The sequence below is a fragment of the Rhineura floridana genome, chromosome 5 (genome assembly GCF_030035675.1).
Source record: "Rhineura floridana isolate rRhiFlo1 chromosome 5, rRhiFlo1.hap2, whole genome shotgun sequence".
Lineage (NCBI taxonomy): Eukaryota > Metazoa > Chordata > Lepidosauria > Squamata > Rhineuridae > Rhineura > Rhineura floridana.
In genome coordinates, this window is record NC_084484.1 from 77867109 (window position 1) to 77889374 (window position 22266).

General features: G+C 43.1%; 1 protein-coding gene across 3 annotated transcripts in view; it reads right to left on the bottom strand.

Annotated features, from left to right (window-relative positions):
* Window positions 1–22266, bottom strand: part of MAP3K15 (mitogen-activated protein kinase kinase kinase 15) — a 138803-nt gene that overhangs the window by 46203 nt on the left and 70334 nt on the right. For all 3 annotated transcript variants that reach the window (XM_061627256.1, XM_061627255.1, XM_061627254.1), the window contains 2 exons: window positions 15890–15977; window positions 5319–5452 (listed from right to left, as the gene is read on the bottom strand). In XM_061627256.1, the coding sequence (XP_061483240.1) occupies window positions 5319–5452; window positions 15890–15977 (222 nt within the window). The remainder of the gene's footprint in view (window positions 1–5318; window positions 5453–15889; window positions 15978–22266) is intronic.

Sequence of the window (22266 nt, forward strand, 5' to 3'; positions counted from 1 at the left end):
CTTCCAGGACAGCTTTTTGCAATAGAAACAGAGATAAGCTGTTAATTTCGTGAATAACAGAGAAGAGTTATAGCTCACCCAGAAGTTCTTTAAAGCTGATTCATTTGACAAATCTCTTTTTGCTGCAACAATTTAAACCAAGTAAAAAAAATAATAGAAAGAAGGGTGCTTGCCTGTTAGTCCGTTTTCTCTTTGAAGAAAAGATAAACGTATCGCATTAATCAGATAGAGCTTGTTCGGAAGTCCGTCCGGCATTGCTGGCTGGACCTTTTCTCATAAATTAATGAAATCCAGTCCTCCCAACAAAAACAGGCTTTTGAGGTTGATCTCTACGTTTCTCCCTGCCCGGGAGAAATTTCATCAGTCAAAAAAAAAAATGTTCTGACTGATTTATATCTGAATAAGCTTCTTTTGAGGCAGGAGCCCGTCTCAAAAGCAGGCACAAGCAAAGTCACCCTTCCCAGAAGTCCGGCCTAGAGGCATTCTTAAAATACAGAAAGGAAGGGGCAGAGCAGCTGGGGCTGGTATTTTGCTTTCCAGCCTGCCCAGCCAAATTGTGTGTTCACTTATTTTTTAAGAAAAGGAAGCAGGAGGGAAGAAAAAAAGACTGGCTGTTCCTAGTAAAGTTGGGAGTGGGGAAGCATTGCCAGTTTTGTGTGCAGTTTTGTGTGCAGTTTTGTGTGTGTGTTGTATTGTATTGTCTGTATATGCTTGTGTATGGTTTGTTTTGGAAGGGAATGTTGCCTTGATGGTTTTGTGTATGGCGGACTGGCTTTTTTGGAGAGAGTGATATTTCCTGGATGGGTCAAATACATGGTTTGGCTTTGGAGTTTAGCCCCAGTATTGTTTTCTTGGGCAAGTTACTTGAGCTTTCGGACTAGCCAGGCTGCCATGATAGTGCTCAAATAATTCCTCAAATTTTGAAGTGCGTCCATGGTCCAAAAAAGATTGGTGACCCTTGTCCAAAGGGATGTGATGAAAGAACCTCAGCAGAGTCACCAGCCTGCCCAGCCAGTGAACCTTCGGGTCCATTAAGTCATCAAAGCCTGAAAGAGAGTTGCAAGTCTTTTCAAGCTAGCAAGCTGTGAGAGGTTGGTTAAGGTAAGCATGTTTTCATCAATCCAATCCAACTGCTAGCCAATGTGCTGTATGCATTTCCTCCCCTCCCACTCACATTGTATCTGCCAATTGTTCCTTAAGTATTGATTAATGAATGACTTAATATCAAATTAAACTATCCATCTCTTACAGCGCAAAGTAGGCAAAAATGTCTCCTTTTCACCAACAATCACTGCAGCTGCCCAGAAAACGTACTGGTAGAAGTTGGGACTACAATAAATGGGCACAACCACACTTAAATTCCAGTGGTCACCTGTGCAAGCCTCATGCACCCAGTCTGATGTGGCCCTGACACTGTCCTTCACTCTTTTTAAGGGTTTGGCAGCAAGGCTGCCACAAGATACCCAATCCACCATTATTTGGGTGGGAGGTGTAGTTTCTCCACAGCACGTGTATAATACAAAGAAAATCCAGGGGTTTTAAGTGTTGTAGACAGGCCTGTTTCCCCCTTCCCAAGATCCTAGAATAAGTGGGCATTTAGGGCTGGCCGTTTTTGTTACCAGAGGTAAAAGCTGCCTGATCCCACTACTTATTTATTTAACATATTTCTATCCCGCACTTCTACCCTACAATAGGGCACTCAGGGCAGCTCACAATAAAATCATGCACAATGAAATAATATACAATAAAAACACAAAAAACATTTTAAAAGATAAAAATACATAAAATATAGTTAAGGAACGTGATATTAAAAGGGACTAAAGAGATAAAATTACAGGGATAAAATCAGTTTCAGACTCTACCTTCAGTCCCTCCCAAAGGCTCTCTGAAACAAGACCGTTTTCAGGAGTCTTTGGAACACCATCAGGGAGGGAACAGAGCAGGCTTCTTGTGGTAGGGTATTCCAGAGTTTGGGAGCCACAGCTGAAAAGGCTGTCACCTACGTGCCTGCCAGTCTAAGATCTTTCACTCCAGGCAGCGAAGGAGACCAGAGGCAGCTGATCTTAAATCACGGGCAGGTACATACGGGTGTAAGCAATCTGTCAAATACATTGGTCCAAGGCCATTTAGGGCTTTAAAGGTGAAAACCAGCACTTTGAATTGGGCATGGAAACAAATTGAGAGCCAGTGGACTTAATAAAGCACAGGGGTGATATGATCCCCACGCCATGATCCAGTTAACATTCTAGCTGCTGCGTTTTGAACCAACTGCAATTTCCAAACCAATTTCAAAGGCAGCCTCACATAGAGCGTGTTACAGTAATCAAGCCTCAATGTCACCAATGCATGTGTCACTGTGGCAAAGTCAACTGCTTCCAGGAATGGGCACTGCTGGTATACCAGTTTGAGTTGGCCAAAAGCACTCCTGGCTACCACAGCAGCAGGGCAGGATTCAGGAGTACTCCCGAACTGTGGACTTGCTCCTTCAAAGGAAGTGTGACCCCATCCAGAACAGGTAGCAGCCCTATCCCTGGTGCAGCTTTCTCTTTGACCAGCAGCACTTCTGTCTTTGTCTGGATTAAGTTTCAGATTGTTAGCCCACATCCAGCCCTTCACAGCCTCCAGGTACTGGTTTAGGATGAGCACTCCCTCCCTGCAATCAGGTGTAGGGAGAAAGTTGTGCATCATCAGCATATTGATGACATTGTACTCCATATCTCCAGGTGATCTCTCCCAGCGGTTTCATATTGATGTTAAACAGCAGGGAAAGAACCCTGCGGGACCCCTAGGCCAGCAGCCAGTAGGTCAAGCAGTAGTCTCCCAGCACCACTTTCTGGGCCCTCTCTGCCAGGTAGGACTGAAGCCACCATAAAATGCTGCCTCCCAATCCCATCCCAGCTAGGCAGCCCAGAAATATACCATGGTCAATGGTATTGAAAGCCGCCGAGAGATCCTGCAGCACCAACAGGGATGCACTCCCCTTGTCTGATACCCGGTGTAGGTCATCAAGTGGGGCAACCAAGGCAATCTCTATCTCATGACCAGGCCTGAAGCCTGATTGGCAAGGGTGTAGATAATCCAATTCATCCAGGAAAACTTAGAGAAGGTAGTGGCTACCTTGCCCCAAAAGGAGAGATTAGAGACTGGGTAGATGCTGTTAAGATCCACAGGGCCTAACAAAGTCTTCTTTAACAAAGATCTTATTACAGCTTCCTTCAGTAACGTTGCCATAGAACCTTCCTTTAGGGAGGTATTAATTAAATATGTCAGCCAACCAGCCACTCCCACTTTGGCAGATTTGATTAACCAGGATGGTCAAGAGTGCAAGTGGTGGCCCTCATTTCTCCCAGAGTCCTGTCCACATCCTCAGGCTTAACAGGCTGAAAAGTATCCATAGAAAAATGACCTGAGGAAGCCTTGGGGACATCTGGCACAACTGTAGTTAATGAGGAATGCAAGTCAGTCTGAATGTGGGCAGTTTTATTTGCAAAGTGCCTCACAAACATGTCGCAGTGGGTGACTGAGGGCTCAGGATCCAGTGTAGGGCCAGAGCCCAAAAGTTCCCAGAAAAGCATTGCCGGACACCACTGAGCAGATGCAATGGTGGCAGAAAAGTGAGCTTTCTTTGCTGCCATCACTGCCACATGATAGGCTTGAAAATGAGTTGTAGCCTGTGTTTGGCTAGAAACAGATTAAATTTTTCCCCACTGTCGCTCTAGCCACTGTCCCTGCTATTTCATCAGGCCCAAGGTTTGAGTAAACCAAGGTATGTTATGAGCTCTCCCTGTTGGGAGAGGATGCTTTGGAGCGATAGTGTCCACTGCGCAGGTCACCTCTGTATTCCAGAGATTAACCAGGGCTTTGGCAGTATCGCCAGCCATGCTGGGAACATCCCCCAGAGCACTGAAGAAACCACCTGGATCCATGAGTTTCTGAGGGCAGACCATCTTACTCGATCCTCCATTCCTGCAAAGATTACTGGGGGCACAAAGCCTAAAACTTGTTAGGTAATGATCTGTCCATGACAATGGAGTCACTAAGGACCTCTTTTCCCTCAGATCACCCTCTTCCTGTCCAGAACAATACACCAGATCAAGATTTATTTATTATTTGATTTATATCTCGCCCTTCCTCCCAGTAGGAGCCCAGGGCGGCAACAAAAGTACTAAAAACACTTTAAAATATCATAAAAACAGACTTTAAAATATAGTAAAACAAAACATCTTTAAAAACTTTTTTAAAAAAAGCTTTAAAAACGTCAATTTTTTTAAAGAAAAGGTTTAAAAACATATTAAAAAGCAATTCCAACACAGATGAACTGGGATAAGGTCTCAACTTAAAAGGCTTGTTGAAAGAGGAAGGTCTTTAGTAGCCGCTGAAAAGATAACAGAGATGGTGCCTGTCTAACATTTAAATATTTAATAATTAAGATCTCTTGGATCTAGGCTGCTTGAGTGCCATGAAACCTGGTAGACAGAGCTGGGAAAGACCTTCTCTGCTTTGGTCGTTTAGTCAGGTCTTGGTGATACAGCCAAGGTCAGTGTGTTCATCCAGGATTAGATCCTGAATGATAGTAGTTTTATTAGTCACCGACTTTGCATTCATCAGCAAGACAGTAAGATCCAGGAGATTTTCAGCAAAGCTACCAGCATCACAGGGGTTAGAAGGGATGGAAGCATAAAGGTGTCTTGCATCTCTTCCCCTGTAATGGCTGATCTGCCTCCCACCGCTCTTAAATCCCTTACCCAATATTACCTCAAAGTCAGGCCCCCGACTACTCCCACTGCAACACATGTTCATACTGAAAAATTAAAAATCAAATTTAATTAAAAATGAGAAAAAAATCCTACTCCTATAGTCCTCTATAAGAATCCTATTCCCTCCTCCCCTTTCTCCCCTACCCCCATCAATTTATATAGCCCCACGTGCTTTCTTGTTTGATGTCTCAGCAGCGCTTGCTGTTCTTCTCTCAATTAGCCTTCCTCATTAAAACATTCAAGATGCTACTGAAGTTTGCTTTCAAATGTGCATGCCAAATGTCCTCTTAGAAGTGCTTCTCCACTTCCATTGTCAGAAGAGTTCAGGGCTGACATACTTTGCACAAGATTTATTTAAGACCTGCTTCTTTAAACTGAGTTCCGAATTTATTGCCTCATTGTCCCACAGAGCAATTAGAGAGGAAAATTATTCAAGATTTTGATATCAATTACCTTATCAGTGAACTACACTGTGTGTATGTGATCAAGTGAGAATGAGCACATACACATTACCCTTGTATCCACAAATGTATTGTACAAGAATACAAGATCAAGACTCACCTGCTGTCTCTCTCTGGTATTTCTTTGATGGCTATTCGGACCTGATTGCTAAGATCTCTTCCAGCATAAACTATCCCATAGGTTCCTTTGCCTAACACTACTCTGTCTCCATTCTCATCGTAGTCATACTCGTACTGAAAGCAGAAGGGAGGAAAACACAGAATTCATCTTCCAGATACAAAGAAGATCTGAACACATGCCATTAGTAATATATTGCCCTGAAAATCAACAGGCCTAGAAATTAAAGAGCAAGCATTTTGTAAAGTTTTAACTAACCTGCAAAAACTACTTTTGTTTGATATAGGAGCTGGGGTATTCTAATCAACTGACAAAAATTTTCAAAAGTGTTAACGTTATACAGTAGAGCCCCACTTATATGGCAGGTTAGGGACCAGACCCCCACTGTAAAGTGAAAATTGCAGAAAAGCGGAACATCGATCAGCTGTAGTGCAGGAAGCTCCAGCGGACAGCACTTGGCCCCTGAAGTTCCCCCCGCAACAGCTGATTGATGTTCCACTTTTCCGTGCATTGCTCTCCCCCCCCACTCACTCGCCCTCGTTATGGTGGGGGAGTAGTGCTCCCCTTCCATGGCAGGCTTCCTGCTGTGGATCGCAGGGAGAGAGCTGCCCGCCCACACCTGCTCGCTCGTTTGCCCTCCGCCGCCTCCCTGGCTCGTCCCCCCTTGCCCGCTTGCCCTTCCCCCAGCCTGTTCGCACGCTCACTTGCTCTCTGCTACCTCCCTCGCTCGTCCCCCCTTGCAAGCTCTCTCTCCCCCTGCCTGTTTGCTCGCATGCTCGTGCGCCCTCCACTGCCTCCCTCGACAATTAAATGGCATCGGACGCCCTTCTCAGACTCAGCTGCTGAGCGTGCTGTCAGAGCTTGGAAACGTTCGTTTCAACTACAACTCCCATCAGCCCAACTGTAGTTTAAAAAAGGAACGTTTGCAAGCTCTGATGATGTGCTCAGGGCGTTGGATGCGATCATGACGTGCTCAGGGCATCGGGTGCCATCAATTTGCATCATGCCGCAAAATTGCAAAATCGCCGCAAAAACAGAACAAGCCCCAAACATATGGGACATGGACATAATTCAAAACCGCTGCATTAGCGAAGCGCCAAGAAGCGAAGCACTGTAAAGTGGGGCCCTACTGTAATAAGTATTAACATTATAAAAAGCATATAATAACATGTCCATAATAAGTATGAATGACATGGGATCCTTTTTTTTAAAGGGATTTTTTTCTGTCTGAGTGAAAAATACCAAATGGGAACAAGTATGGTAAAATAGCTGTGGAAAGTGGGAACAACATGTTACTTGTACGAAGATTAAATGTAGAAGAATTCTAGACTTCACTTTAAAAAAAATGGTACAGTCCAAAAAGATGCATGTCTTATTTCTAAACAGATAATCTGTGTTTTTAAAATCTGCTGATATAACCTGTGCAAAGTAGCTCACTTTTGAGAGGTTTTGGTATTGTAATTTTCCTAAGAATAAAATGCAAAGACAAAATGAAAAAAAAAAAAAACTTAAGACTCGCAATGTAACCCAGGTTACATACAATGGCTCACATTCTTCACAGAATAATTCACAGCAATTTTCTCAAAGGCCAGATAAAGGTTTTGGGCTATTATAGTTGCCAAACAATTGCAAAAAATGAAACATCTTATCGGCACTCATACAACTCATTTACACACAGTTTACACACAGCAAAAGAGTTAAATTGGGTATCTACCTTATTACAAAATTTGGTTAAAGGGATCTCTCTTTATGCATAGGGTAAAGAAGAAAAGGTGTTTGCCATTTTGTAAACACATAAACAAACATAATTTCAAAAATGATTAGTTGTATCATTTCAAAGGATGTTAGACGTCCGTTCTCTTAGCCATATTTCTTGTTTTACCAGCCGAGATCGTCAGCCTCTCTTCAAGAGTACTAAAAACCAGACTCCTACAAATATCTCTCAGTTCTGTGCAAATCTTCTGCCAGTATGTCCTTGAAATTTTTTCACAGTTCATTTTGAAAGTGATTGCCAAGCTTCCTATTTCCATAAAGAGTATGCCAAGGAAGTCTTTTTACAACCTAACATGACATGCCCACTAAATTAGTTCACTTTTCCAACAGTTTCATTTTTTGTGCTTCAGCACCTCACAGTTCATTGTCCCATGCTGTTATGTGATATGTGCTATTTCTCAAAATGATACAATTGGAACCTGTAGCTTTTTTTTTAGTATACTCATATTTCACAGCTACAAAACAATATTCAGCAGATAGAAGCAACTTGAGAACAACAACCAGATTTACAAGATGTGAGACCGAATATCATTTATAACATTTCTAACAAAGTAATTCTATGCATGTTTACTCAGAATACATCCCAATGTATTCAGTGGAGCTTACTCTCAAGTAAGTAGGTATAGGATCACAGGCTTTGCATGAGATTATCTGCGATCGTCTCTGGGAACACTATTAGTAGTCCCTCATGGGCCAAAAGCACCACTCATGTTAATAAGGAGCTGTGCCTTCAGTGTTGTGGGCTCAACTCTACGGAACTCCCCCACCCCCGCTTGAAGTTAGACAGGCACCATCCTGCTGAATTTCAGACAGCTGGTTAAAACCATTTTATTTTGGGAGGCCTTTGCATCATGAATGCTTCTCTCATGTTTTAAATTTGAATTTTTGAGGTATTATTAATAATAATAACAACAATAACAACAATTGAATGTGTATCCTGCCCTTCCTCCCAGGGTGGCAAACATAAACAAAACAATTTGACAAGAAAAAGACCCTTCATTCATTTTTGAAACTATTCCCACTTTTCCTGAAAGAAACACTGAAAGTGAAAACAAATATTGCCAGATGTCATTCATTCATTCATTGGCGATCACTTGTGGCTGAGTAAGATTGTCTTCCAAGATAAGGTCTTTAACGGTGAGTGCGTAAGTGACTGTGGAGGCCAATTCTGGATCCACACAGCCTCCCACAGTGAGGACATAGGTTTCCAGATGGAAGATGGTGACGATGAGGATTTGCCTTCCGCTTAGCTCATTTGTCCCTTTCGCCCTGTACTTGTGCTTCTTCAAAGTCCATAGCACCTTTGATAATGTACCATTGGTATCACCTGAAGGGTGATTTTCTTAGGTGGTCTGACATCACGTGGGATATAGCACCATCTAGCGTTCAAAGGCAAGAATGGATCGAAGTCAAGACCTGGGGCATCGAGCCCCTCCCACTCCAGTTCATTCGTGACAAGACCGAAGTGAGAGACATATCTGAAAAGACAGAAAAGGCCAACGGGCCTAGCAGCTAGGAAACTGTGTCCCAAAACATGACCCAAATATCGCAAGCATATTAAACAGGTCCAAATTGGTGTTGACTTGGCAAAAAAGTTTAAATATTATAACTCTGAAGAGTGATAATTGGTAAGGTAACAAAAAAACCCAATATCCTCTAAAAAGGGAGGGCCGTGATGTCGGACCACCTAAGAAAATCACCCTTCAGGTGATACCAATGGTACATTTTCCTTAGGTGGTCCGACATCACGTGGGATGTACCAAAGCAGCCCCTAATAGGGAGGGATCGCTTCCTGGCTACTCAGCAGAAATAACCTGTTGTAACACACGCCTCCCGAAAGAGGCATCAGCAGAAGCGTAGCAGTCTATCTTATAATGTCGTATGAAAGAATTTGGAGTAGACCATACAGCCGCTCTGCAAATCTCTGCTAGAGGAGCATTGGTTGCGAAGGCAGCCGTAGTGGCAGCTGACCTAGTGGAATGTGCCATTATGTTACGAGGCACTGGCAGCTGAAGGGACTCATAGGCAAATGCAATACAGGCACGCAACCAACAAGATAATGTAGAGCTAGACACCTTTTTCCCCAGAGTACGTGGGTGAAAGGATACAAATAAGGAATCCATTGACCGTATGTCCTGGGTACGAGACAGGTAGGTCTTGAGGGCCCTCCGGACATCTAGCGATGTCCTTCTCGAGGCCTTCTCGAGCGGATGAGCAGGATCCGGACAGAACGAAGGCAAAACAATGTCTTGGTTACAGTGGAACGCCGAAATGACCTTGGGACGGAAGGAAGGATCGAGACGTAGTACCACTGAGTCCTTATGGAAAATACAGAGGTGGCGGGCTGAGGACAGTGTCCCCAACTCTGAGATTCTTCTCACCAAGGTGATCGCCACGAGGAACAAGACTTTGAAGGCCAAAAGATGTAATGGCACAGATCGAAGGGGCTCAAAAGGAGGCCGCTGCAGGGCTTGCAGGACCTGCAAGAGGAGAGGTCAGAAAGGGCCCAACCAAGTGACTCTAAATGTAGTCTAGCCAAAGAGAGCTGCGCCAGGGAGAGGGGAGTGTTAATAGCAAGCTCAAGCTGTTTAACAGAGGCAGAGGAGCAATCTGCCGCTAATTAGCTCCAAAACCCAGTGAGGCAAGGACACAAGCACCTCAGGAGAGGGAGCACTGACTCATAAAATCAGCGTAACCACACATCTAAGAAGGGGATGTGGCAACCTCTGAGAACCAAAGTCACACTCAGTGGGGAGGGGCATAGAATGTGTCCCTCTGCACTGGTGTAGTTCCTGGCCTGACAGGGACTGTAAAACCTAACATGATTCAAGAAGGGAGAGGAGCGAGTCCTGAGTGCTAGGATAACCGTACGCAGTGGAGAGAAGCCATGAGAGTGTCCTTCCGCCCTGATATGTCTATGGCCTGGCATCTTTGATCTTGTGTAACAGGATCGTAGATAACATAACCTGGTTCTGCAGCAGCAGCAGCCCGCTTGTCTGGATATGTCGGCCAATTGTAAACTTTGCCAAGAGGCTCCATGTGGTAGATGGGATCGGATAACCTTTGAACATAGCCCAGAGAAGTATCCCCGGGCAAGAAAATGCAAACACCATCAAATACAGACGAAGCCAGGAACTTGTAGCCGAGAAGTACCTGTAATAATCAAAACAACTGAACACAGTGGTAAGAGACAGAGAGGGCATCCTTTCACAGCGGTCTTGAATTTGGGACACAGTGGGGAGGAGCAGTGAGAGTATCCCTCCGCACAGAGTTGTCTGTGGTCTGATAGGAACAGCAAAGAGCTCCTTATTACTCTGCAGTAGCAGCAGGCTGCTCATCTGGATATGGCTCTCATGCCTGAGTAGAGACCTCTGACAGGGGCCCACCGGAGGCAAAGGTAATAAAATGGTCACCAGTCAATCTGCCCCAGTGGATAGGAGAAGAAAGTTCTGCCCGGTCTGGCTGGCTACCAGCCAAAAAGGGCGAGAGGTTAGTTACATGATATGGACTCACCTGTTGCCTGGGCTGGTCCACACTCACCTGTCGTCTGGCTGTATTAGAAAATATGCATGTGAGTAGGCGTCTGGCCGCTGATCTTACGTCATATACACGCACAAAGCAGGAGTTGTGGTATATGCCATCAACAAACACACAAAGATAGGAGTGGTTTGGAGAGAGGTCAGTACATGCAAACAAGGGAAGATGTAGTACTGCTCCTGTCTTTAAATGCTTGGTTTTGTCGACAGCCGTGGAGTGAAGGATGGAATACTTGTACTTTGTGTTGTGCCCAGGCATTGTACTGTTGGCTTGTCCCTGAGGCTGGTCTGTCCTGTCCGGATCAGGATACACGCACAATGAGGAAAACAGTCATCCACGTAGGGCAGTATGGATTGAGGAAGGTGGATGTACCATGGAGGCTAAGTTCCAAGAGAAATAGGCTCGATTGAATATGGCACCAGGACAGCTAGATACACGCATACAATGGAGAAGATGCAGTATTGCCACAGTGCACTACATAGGCAGACAATTATTAGCAGGCCCTTTCTTAGACTCACCGGACCCGGATTAGGGTCGTCTAAGAAATTATCCAGCCACATCATAGAACCTGTAGAGAATATTAAAATTGCAGCAGAGGCCCGCAAGGATAAAGCCTCATGATTATGGTGAGGGCAGAAAATGATGTGCCTGCTGCGGGCAAGCCCATTGTCCTTTAGCCAATTTGTCAATGGATCTGGCACAGGAGGTAGTGATCTGTCGATCTTGGAAGTCTCAAAACCTTGGCCCCTTACACAGAGGAGTAGCAGAATCATTCTTGAAAGTTTGGAGACGTAAGGTGTCCAAAACAATACGAGCGAGGGGTAGTCTGCCATATGAAACATCCTCCTTCTGTTCTATGCATCCTCCTCCTGTTCTAAAGCAATGCTCCACTCACCTCCCTCGGCTAGAAGAGAATACGAGGGATCCTCTGAACCAATAGTCCCATCGCCAGTCCTGCCGCCAGTGACATCAGAAGGATTTGGTGAGGGTGGTGGATTTGGTTCACAGAAGCCACAATGTCTCATAGCGCCAGAATGTCCTTGTGCATTTAGCTAAAGGAATGGATTGGCCTGTGACCCTGACTGCACTTGTGAGAAGCCCAGTAAGTCCTGCAACTGTGGGAGAAACTCAGGGAACAACTGTAAACCCAGATGAGGGGCAAGAGCGGCCCTCTGTGGATACGAGGGCACTGACTGCACTTGGCGGAGCAGAGGCTGGTGCCTTTGTTGAGGCCAATTAGCAGTGGACTCATCAGACCAGCGAGATGTATGAGCCCCAGTTGATGACTTGGGTTGAGAAGGACAGTTCCCAGTAGGTTGGCTAGGGGCCCCTTCAAAGACATCCTCAGACGAGCCGGCGGGTGTATGAAAGAGGGCTGTTAACCAGTCATAGCCAGCAGCCTCTGAAGTCGGGACAGACACGTATTGTGCTTTCCTGGCAGCGGTGTGGCCAGATAAGTGTGTGGTTTTGGCGACAGCCTTGGAATGAAGTCTGGGTTGCTTGTGCTTATTACACAGAGATGTCCTGGGGCCTCACACGGTTGCTGTGCCCCTGTCGCACAAGGTGGGGGGTGCATTATATAACACCAACACACTCTTCGTACCCGCCCACAGGTGGGGGAGAATGTACAGTATATATATATATATATATAACACCAACACACTCTTCGTACACTCCATACAGATGGGGGAAAATGTACGGTAGATATCACCAACATATGCTGTTGTACACGCCCACAGATGGGGCAGAATGTACAGTATATATATATTGCCAACACATGCTGCTGTACCCGCCCACCGGTGGGGGAGAATGTACAGTATATATATATCACTAACACACGCTTCAGTACACGGCCACAGGTGGGCGAGAATGTACAGTCCCAAATGCACTTTGGTAAATGCGTAGCAGGGGTGCAGTGCAGCTGCTGTGCAGATAAGTCTTATAAGAAAGGTCAGTACACGCCCCCAGGGGGGGAGAATGTACAGTTCCAAATAGCCTTAGTACATGGCCACGGATGGGGGAGAATGTACAGTTCCAAAGAGGCTCAGTAACCAGCCTCAGTACACATCCAGGCTACTATACTGAAGGGCCTTGTGTAGGATTCTCTTTACCCTGCAGCATGCACACAGCAACTATACTGAAGGGCCTTGTAAAAAGAAGGCTGTAGTCCTTGTTGAGGCACAGCTGCAGGGGGTTCACTGGACTGGTGAGATGTATGAGTCGCAGGTGGTAAAGTGGATTGAGGGGGGCAGTCCACAGGCTGGTTAGGAAACCCCTCGAAGTCATCCTCAGACGACCCAGCTGGAGAGTGAAAGAGTGCTGTCAAGTGTTCTTGGTTAGCAGCCTCAGAATGTGGCACCGAAACGTAACGTGTGCGCTTAGTGGCACTGTGGTGTTTAGTTTTAGCCACGGCCTTGGGGTGAAGCCTGGGTAATTTTTGATTGGTAGACTTGTGGTGGGAGGACTTGCAGGGTCTCTTTGCCACTGCCGAATGTGTCTCTGAGTGTTGATCCGCCATTCTGAGCGCCCAGCAATGCTGTATATATATATATATATATTTTAACACCAACACGCGCACAGAGGTGGGGGGTGCGGTGTGGCAAGGGACTTTCAGCAACACACAGTAAATATGACACCAACACACGCACAGAGGTGGTAGGTGCGGTGTGGCAAGGGACTATCACCAACACACGCACAGAGGTGAGGGGTGAGGTGTGGCGAGGTATGTACAGATCCAATAAGCAGCCACTGCGCAGATAAGTCCCAATATACAGTTCCAATGTGTTGCTGCTGCGCAGGTAAGTCCCAATGTAAATACGTTGTGTGGGTAAAAGCTTAGAACACGCCCACAGGTGTGTGGGGGGGTGAACAGCACCAAATGCCACCAAGTGTGGAGACACTGTTGTAGCAATTAGCCTTGCAGGCTTTTTGTTTCAGACTCTTTTTTTTTTTTTTTAGTAACTATACAGTCAAACAAGGAGGACAAAAAAGGCGGGAAAAACGGGGCAAATTAAAATGGCGCCGGCAAAAAAGGGCAGGAAATTGAAATAAAAATGGCAGCCGGGAAGAAGGAGGAGTAATGGTGGACAGGCAGAGGGTTCCATGCACTCCAAAAAGGCCTAACACGGCTGCGGTAAGCGGCAGGCAACAGTTAGGGGGGGGAGGCAGCAACGCCTGTAAGTGCCCCCCAAGCCTGGAGATCAAGGCGCTGGCGGTAAAAACGATCTAAGAAAGCCGCAGAAGCGAGCTCCAACCGCCGCTTGGCAAGGAGGCAGGAGCCTCCAAACAGCAGCCGCCGCCGAAAGCAGTAGGCAAAGGAGCCGCAGCCGCAGCTCCTGGCAAGACAAACAATTAAAAAAAATGGCCGCCGCCTGGGAGAGAGACGGCGGCAAGGCAATGAAGTGGCTGAAGAGAGAGCCGCAATCGCAGCTCTCAGCTAAGGCTCGTCTTGCAGAGACGGGAGCCTAAAGGGAAAACGGCAGCCGCCGGATTCCCCAACTAAGGGACTGAAAGAGGGAAGCAAAAAAGAGTCAAAAATAAAATAACCCCCCCCCCAAAAAACGTCCCAGACAATACAAAAAGTGGGTGAGGGAGGGAGACAGAACGAGAGGAAAAGTCACAGTCCCACACACTCAATTACAAACTTGACAACGCTATAGAAGATCCAAACACCTCGAACGAAGGAAGGCAAGAATGAACTGGAGTGGGAGGGGCTCGATGCCCCAGGTCTTGACTTCAATCCATTCTTGCCTTCGAACGCTAGATGGCGCTATATCCCACGTGATGTCGGACCACCTAAGGAAAATGGCCGACCTCCAATTGGGACGCTCATGGGCCAAGGCTTCCTAGTTCTTGATGCTTATGTTACATTTTTTAAGATTAGCTTTGAGAACATCTTTAAACCTCTTTTGATGTAGGTCAGGTAGCAGAGCACTGTTAAAACCCATAACATGAACTACCTAACTGGTTTACTTAGGTCTCTCTGCTGCATTTCCCAGACTAAGGTCATTTGTACACCTCTACACCCCAGTGCTCATTCGTAGTCCTCTTGGACTAATCAGTCTTCAGACCTTATCCTATCATGGCTTCATAACATTCTACATGGATATTATTTAGACCTCTGTTCAGGCCTATCCTGTCATAGCTTCATAAAATTCTGTGTGGATAGCATACAGTTTTATATTTTTGAGGTTTAATTTATGTTTTAAATTTTGTATACTGTTTATGTTTATCACTGTATGCCACTTTCAGATCTAGATGATAAAAAGCAGAATATACATTTTAAAATAAGCAAATAAATATTATAGAGGAAAGATCCTTCCTGCATTTGATAGGCAAACACTAGATATGAAGTACTAGGGTAAAGAAATTGTTATTCAGAGGATAGGCTTAGTTGCTCTGAAAAAGGCCCAACTGTCAAGGTCCTTTTGTATAAGAGATAAGAGATATAAGAGTTGGATGAACAGGCTTGGTGCATGTAAACAACAAAACATTCTTTTTTTAAAAAAAACTAGTTTAATAGTTGGGTTTTACTTATTCAAAAATAAAAATATCCAATTTTCACATGATGGTCTCTACTAAAGTTTTCTACGTTTCCATAATTTCTATAATTGTAGTGCACACTTCTGTGCTACATCTGTATCTTTTAAAAACATTTGCAGGGCCATGTTAAAACTCAATGAGCACAGAATTCTGTATAAACTGTTACCAATCACATTTATTTATTTATTTATTTATTTATTTATTTATTTATTAAATTTATTAGTCGCCCATCTGGCTGGTTATCCAGCCACTCTGGGTGACGTACAACATAAAAACATACAATTCACATTAGAGCATTAAAAAATATCAAATAATGATAAAACCTGACTGTATGACTCCTTCCGACTGTAGTGGCAGATCGCCATCAGCTAAAGTGGCTGCCATGCTCAAAAAGGGTCATGTAGATAGGTCCCGAGATGGGACTGTCAGCTATCACCACTTCCTTTATTGCTGGCAGAGATTTTTGGAGGCAGAAGGTCTCATGCATTTGTAAAAATTAGGTTCCTATTATTTTAATACTTAGTTTAGCATGGTACAAATCTATTGAACCACATATTTTAGTTGTGCAATTCCTACATATTTAAAAGGCTAGATATTATTCCTTAGATATTAATATATGAATATATTATTTGTTTAAGAATGGTTATATAAAAAGCAAGCTCCCAAAAAATTCCATTTGTTTCTCAGTCAAAATTACTTACTTCCAAAGTATCTCCGTCAGTTTCTCCTTCCAGTTCCAGTGTACTGCCTACAGCATCTGTTAAAATCTCTTTCACCAAACTACAGAATCTGTAAGCAATATACATCCCAGAATCAAAGACAAAACAATATCTTAGATTATCTGCTCTTTATGATCCATATACAAATCAATACATTTCTAACATGCTTTCTACATTTCCTCTTCAAAATCATTATTGACTCAATGCTATGTTACGCTATTTCTTTTATAATAGACACTGAAATAGCTTGTAAATAACTCCCATTTCAGAGTACTGAGTAACCAAAAGCTAACTTTTTAAAAACTACTTTAAATTAGTGTTGGCTTAAGACATTTTGCTGTCAGAGATGAACCCCAAAAGATGCCTGGGCCTAGGCCAACATTTTAAAAATCTTGCCATACCACTCAGAAATTAGTTCTTGCCTTCACCTATCCCGACCCCTTTGGGCCACATGGTAGGGCCTTCATAAATGTACCTTTATAAGCACCGGACAGAAAGGGGAGAAAAAAAAGAGAACACACACACAAGGCCACGTCTGCACTATACATTTAAAGTAATATGATATCACTTTAACAGTCATGGCTTCCCACAAAGAGTCCTGGGAATTGTAGTTTGTTAAGGGTTACGAGTTAGAAGACCCCTATTGAACTCACAGAACTACAATTCCTGGAGTGGTTCGAAAATCAATCACTCTTCCAAAAGAACTTTGGGAACTGCAGCTTAGTGAGGGGAATAGTGGTCTTCTAAAAACGCTCAGCACCCTTAAGTGCAGATCTGGCAGGGGGGCACCCAGAGAAAACAAACCAAAACAGAATTCCCTTTGCAGAAGTGGGCATACATCACTGGATGTTGCCCATTATATTTTAGTGGTCTATAGTCCACCTGCCATATATGCATTTTTCCAGCATGTCTAGGGTTGCCAGGTCAGAAGCATCCCAAAACCTGAGATTTCAGGGGCCGGCCTAAGTGATGTCAGGGGGTGGGCCTGAGTTATGTCACAGGGGAGGGGCCCGAGTGAAGTCACGGGGTGGGCCCTAGCAATGTCATTAAGCAAGATACATTAAGCATCAATCACAGTTGCTTGGAGCATACAATTATTTCCCCCCCCTCTGATTGGAAATTAAGATAGAAATCTTAGCTAAAAGATGGAGCCTGGGTAGGGAACATTTAATCTAGCCTATTTGCTTTCGGCAAGAAGGATTTAAGTGCCCTCAGGCCAGGGCAGTCTCCAGAAGGCCATTATAGGAAGAAAGCCTAGTGTTGTGGAGATGTTAGATGGCAGCACTCGGGAGAAAAGATGGATCCCCCTGAAGGCTGCAATAGTAAGCACACTTACTAAGGGACTAAGCCATAGAACTCAACAGGGTTTACTTCTGAGTAGATATAGTTTGGATTGTGCTGTTGGTAAAGCTTTTAAGTTGAGACCTATCCCAGTCTGCATCTGTGTCAGAATTTTTTAATATGTTTTTAATAATGTTTTTAACCCTTTTAAGGTTGCTTTTTTATTTAAAAATGTTTTTAATGCTGTTGTGTTTTAATGTATTTTAGGATCTGTTTTTATGATGTTTTAAAGTGTTTTGGTGCTTTGTTTGCCCCCCTGGGCTCCTGCTGGGAGGAAGGGCAGGATACAAATTAAATAAATAAATAATAAATAAATAAATAATAAAGCTTGACTAGGGATCCTCTGCAAAGACATCCATATCCAAGCAGGGTTGGCAACCCCCTGCCTGGAATGCCCTGCCCCTTTTAACATGGCTGCTCCAAACTTCTTTACAGATTTGACCTTCACTTATTTTATTTATTTATTATTTAATTTATATCCCACCCTTCCTACCAGCAGGAGGCCACTTCAGAAAGAGGTCTCAAAAATGAGTAAGAGGATTCTCTACCCTTTCTATCTCCCTTGTCGGCTGCTATAAACTCACTTTGACAGCCACCCCAATTCCAGTGAGTAATAACTGAAAACACACATGGTTTGGTCTACCTTCACAGGCAGCAGCTTGGGAACAACAATTGCAACCACACTTCCAAATATGTGAATTCTCTTTGACCACTGTTGGGCAAGAAACAAACTGTCATGCAACCAACAAGGTGCATTATCAATGGGTTTTTGGGGGGTTGAGCTGAGCACATGGAACCACTGTTGTTGTTTCTATGGATGTAAGGGAGTGAGGTAAATGAAATGCAAACAGAAAAAGAAAAACAGAAGACAGTGATGCTTTCCTAAATACAATACCATACCAACCTCAACAAGATTCCTATGAGTAAGGCAGACAACTCAGCATCCCACAACCAGTCAGGATTCATAACCAAAACTCAAAACTAAAAGAAATCCTGGCAGCCAGTCAGCCAAGGTCACAGAAATCCTCATGCAGCACAACCTGACCCAGGGGCTACAGTTAATGCAGAATGCTGCGGCACGATTGCTGACATGAGTGAGATCCTATCAGCACATAATACCTTTGCTGTGAAAACTGCATTGGTTGCTGATTTGCTACCAGGCCAAGTTCAAAGTGTGCTTTCCATGTTATGGGTGCCACATAGTACTTGTTCTGCAGTCCTGTACTGTGGCAGCACCTATGCTTTGGAACTCCTTGCCTATTGGCATTAGGCAGACGCCTCTTTTCAGCACCTGCTAAAATCATTTTTGTTTAGGCAAGCTTACCCAGGCATGTAGAAGCTATTGTGTTTTTAAATCTGTTTTTAAGTCATTGTTGGTTTTATTATTTTGAATGTTTTTAAGTATCTGTCTTTAACTGTTTCTGCCAATAATTTTATTGTTTTAATTCTTTCTGTAAACCGCTATGAGACTTTTTAGAATAAAGCGGTATATAAATGTTGTAAATAAAACACATAAATACATTATGGAGTCACTTGTGGCCCTTGAGTCTCTTCCCACCTTTAGGAACAAAGGAATCTGCCTTATACTGAGTCAGGCCATTTGGTACCATCTAGCTCAGTACTGATGACATGGACTATTATTGGCTCTCCAGAATTCCAGGCAATAGTCTTTTCCAGAAATTGAATTTTGGACCTTTGCATGCAAAGCATATGCCCTACCAATGAGCTACAACCCTTTCCCTGTTTAAAAAAGTATCTTTTAAAATTGTTCTTTTCAATTCACTTCCCCCCCAATTAATACATCCAATGTCTACAATTTATTTTCTTTCTAGATTCATTTATCCCCCAGTTCCTTAACAGTGCAGTCCAGAAGTGATTGTTTTCAATAGGTCTTACTCCAAGCCAGTCTCACATATACTTCCTGTTGATCCTAGTACTGGCATTCCTGTGGAGTCTATGTGTGTGGAAACAAGCAATGGTTTAGCCCACTAATCCGCTAAGTGGATGAACAAAAGAGACAGGACTTTTTCAGTGATGGTACCATGACTGTGGAACATGCGTCCAAGGATGGCCCTTCCGACCCAATCAACGGTTTGCCTTCCAGTGAGCAGCGGGGAAAAAATATTGTTCAGGAAGACTTTGGGAGTCAGGATGCTATTGCTAATTCCAGAGGAGGAGAGTGGAAACACCTGCTGCTAATTGACTGCACCCAGCCCACAGATGAGCTATGAAGGTTGCTGCAATGCAGAACTTTTGGGGTCTCCATGAAGGCATCACCCCCTTTAATATTGTACCGTTGAATGTATTATCCAGGAGAGAGAGAGAGAGAGAGAGAGAGATGTTGTATTATTGGTTTATAGTTGAATTGTGCATGTGCGGCCCAGAGTGAGAGTCTGGGTTGTCATGTTTTTGTATGCTTCAAAGATGCCCAATACCACTTAGTATGAGAAACTGAACTGGTATTGAGTATAGCCTTATCTGGGTGAGAGACGGGGAGGGAGTGGTTGCGTTGGATGCTATGTATTTAGTGTTTGTTCCTTATGGAGGTTTGGCTGGAGAGAAGTTATCTGTATGGTTTGTGGGAATGAATCAGAGTGGGATTTAGACATGGAGGACTGTTAAGGGCATATTTGGGAGGGATTACTGGGGGGGTGTAGCTCCTAGTATAGTTGTTTTAATTAATTAACTAATGATGCTGTTTTGGGAGTTTGTATTTTGTATTTGATTCTTAACTCATAATGTTTATGTTTAAGAGAATACTTTTATTTTTCTGATAATTCTGCTGTTTTGAATGTGTTTTTTATATTTGGCTTGAACTTGTAATGTTTTCTTTTAATATTTTGTGATGTTTTGTTCAATGTTTTAATCTAGGTTGTAAACCACTTTGAGATTTGTTTTCCAAATAATATAAAGCGGTATAGAAATGACATAAATAAATAAAATGCACATCATACCTAGGGCAGATCCACACCATTAATTTAAAGCACATTCAACACCCATTTGAAGCACATGAATCCCCCACCACAGAATCATGGGAACTTTAGTTTGTTAAGGGTAGTGAGAACTATAACTGTAAGGGGGAAATTAAACATCCCAGGATTCTTTAGGGGAAGTCATACACTTTAAATGCGATTTGGATGTGCTTTAAATGTATTGTGTTGATCTACTTAATAAACATTGCCTGAATGTAAATCATTTTAATTAATTTTTTAAAATGGAAATGTGCTATAACGTGTACTGGGTGACCAAGAGCTACTCACCATCTCTCAGCCTATTTGCCCCTCAGGATGAAAACAACGTAGAACCATGACCACCCCAAGGAAGAAGGACACACTTAAAATGTAGAGGAAGTAATAATTTACAACCATAGTATGAAATCAAATACTTATCAGGCCACAGTATAAAGAAATATTTATATAAGTATGACTGTCAAAGATGTTTATTATTTACACAACCTGTAAAGATATTTGTAGTGCAATCCTATGATTGTTTACTCAGAAGCAAGTCCCAATGTATCCAATGGGACTTACTCAAACAAGGAAGCCTGCACAGAACTGCAACCTCAAGTGATAAGGAACTTGTTCTTCCAACAAGCCTTTTAAGTTGAGACCTTATCCCAGTCTGCATCTGTGTTGGAATTGCTTTTTAATATGTTTTTAAACCTTTTCTTTTTGTTCTTTTTAAAAAGTTTTTAAAAGCTTTTTGTTTTAATTTTAAAGACGTTTTGTTTTAATATATTTTAAAGTCTGTTTTTATGATTTTTTAAAGTGTTTTTAGTGCTTTTGTTTGCCATCCTGGGCTCCTACTGGAAGGAAGGGCGGAATATAAATCAAATAAATAAATAATAAATAAACTTCATTCACCCAACCCAAAATTCAGAATCACACCACTTTAAGCTCTTTTGCAACTGTTTATACTTGTTTTATGGTTATTGGATTTTAAAGGGATTTATTTCTGCCTTGGTTTCCAATCACCAACCCTACCTCACAGGGTTGTTGGAAAGACTCCACACACATGCATGCATGCACGCACGCACGCTGCAGATGTAAAAATACATACATCGCATAACAATAGTTTATTGTCAAACCAGTTGGTCATTGCAGAACATTTTAAAAAAACCAGTATTAGTTTCCTACATAAAAAAACCCTGTGATTCCTAGTAATCCCTGCCTTAACTGGTTTAAAAATAGGATTCTAGGGGGAGAGAAAGATTTACAACACAAACACAATTCTTTGCTATGTTCATTCAAAATGGAAATGGACTGCCTTCAAGTTGATTCCGACTTATGGTGACCCTGAGAATAGGGTTTTCATGGTAACAAAAGTCCCTTTAATTTACAGCACAATCCTAACCATGTCTACTCAAAAGTAAGTCCCATTGAATTCAATAGGACATACTCCAGGTACATGGGATTAGCATTGCAGCTTTACTCCCAGAAAATCAAGTATTAGATTAAAGCTTTCAGAAAAGCAAGTATTAGATTAAAGCTTTCATATTGGGAAGGTTTTCAAAACGCTGCCCTCTTCAACAGCCCAGGGTTTGACTCTTGCACACAAGATAAAAGAACTCTGAAAGCTATATACTTACTCAATTTATGAGATTTTCACATAAACAGGGGAAAAACACCATTTTCTGGCAGTACAACGAGGTCTAGGCACTGTCTGGAGGTCAACAAATCACAACCCTGGCTTCACTTATTGTCTACAATCCTGAAAGGGCAGAGTTAGAGCTACAAGCTGCTATAACAAATCTGTTAAACATATTTAACAGTTGCAAGGGGGCAGCTGACATTTTGGTGTATATCTCGTGAATCAGACCACCTAGAAACTTTTTTTTAAATTAAAGCAGAGAGTCTGGAGAGTAAGGTGACTCATCCAGTGACCCGGAGAGGACCCTTAAAAGCCGGAGTATCTGGCCAAACTCCAGACACCTGGTAACCCTAGGTCTTACACATTTGGATAAAACAGAAACACAATACAATTTTTTACAAAATCACCAACCTATAGCTGCAGTATAT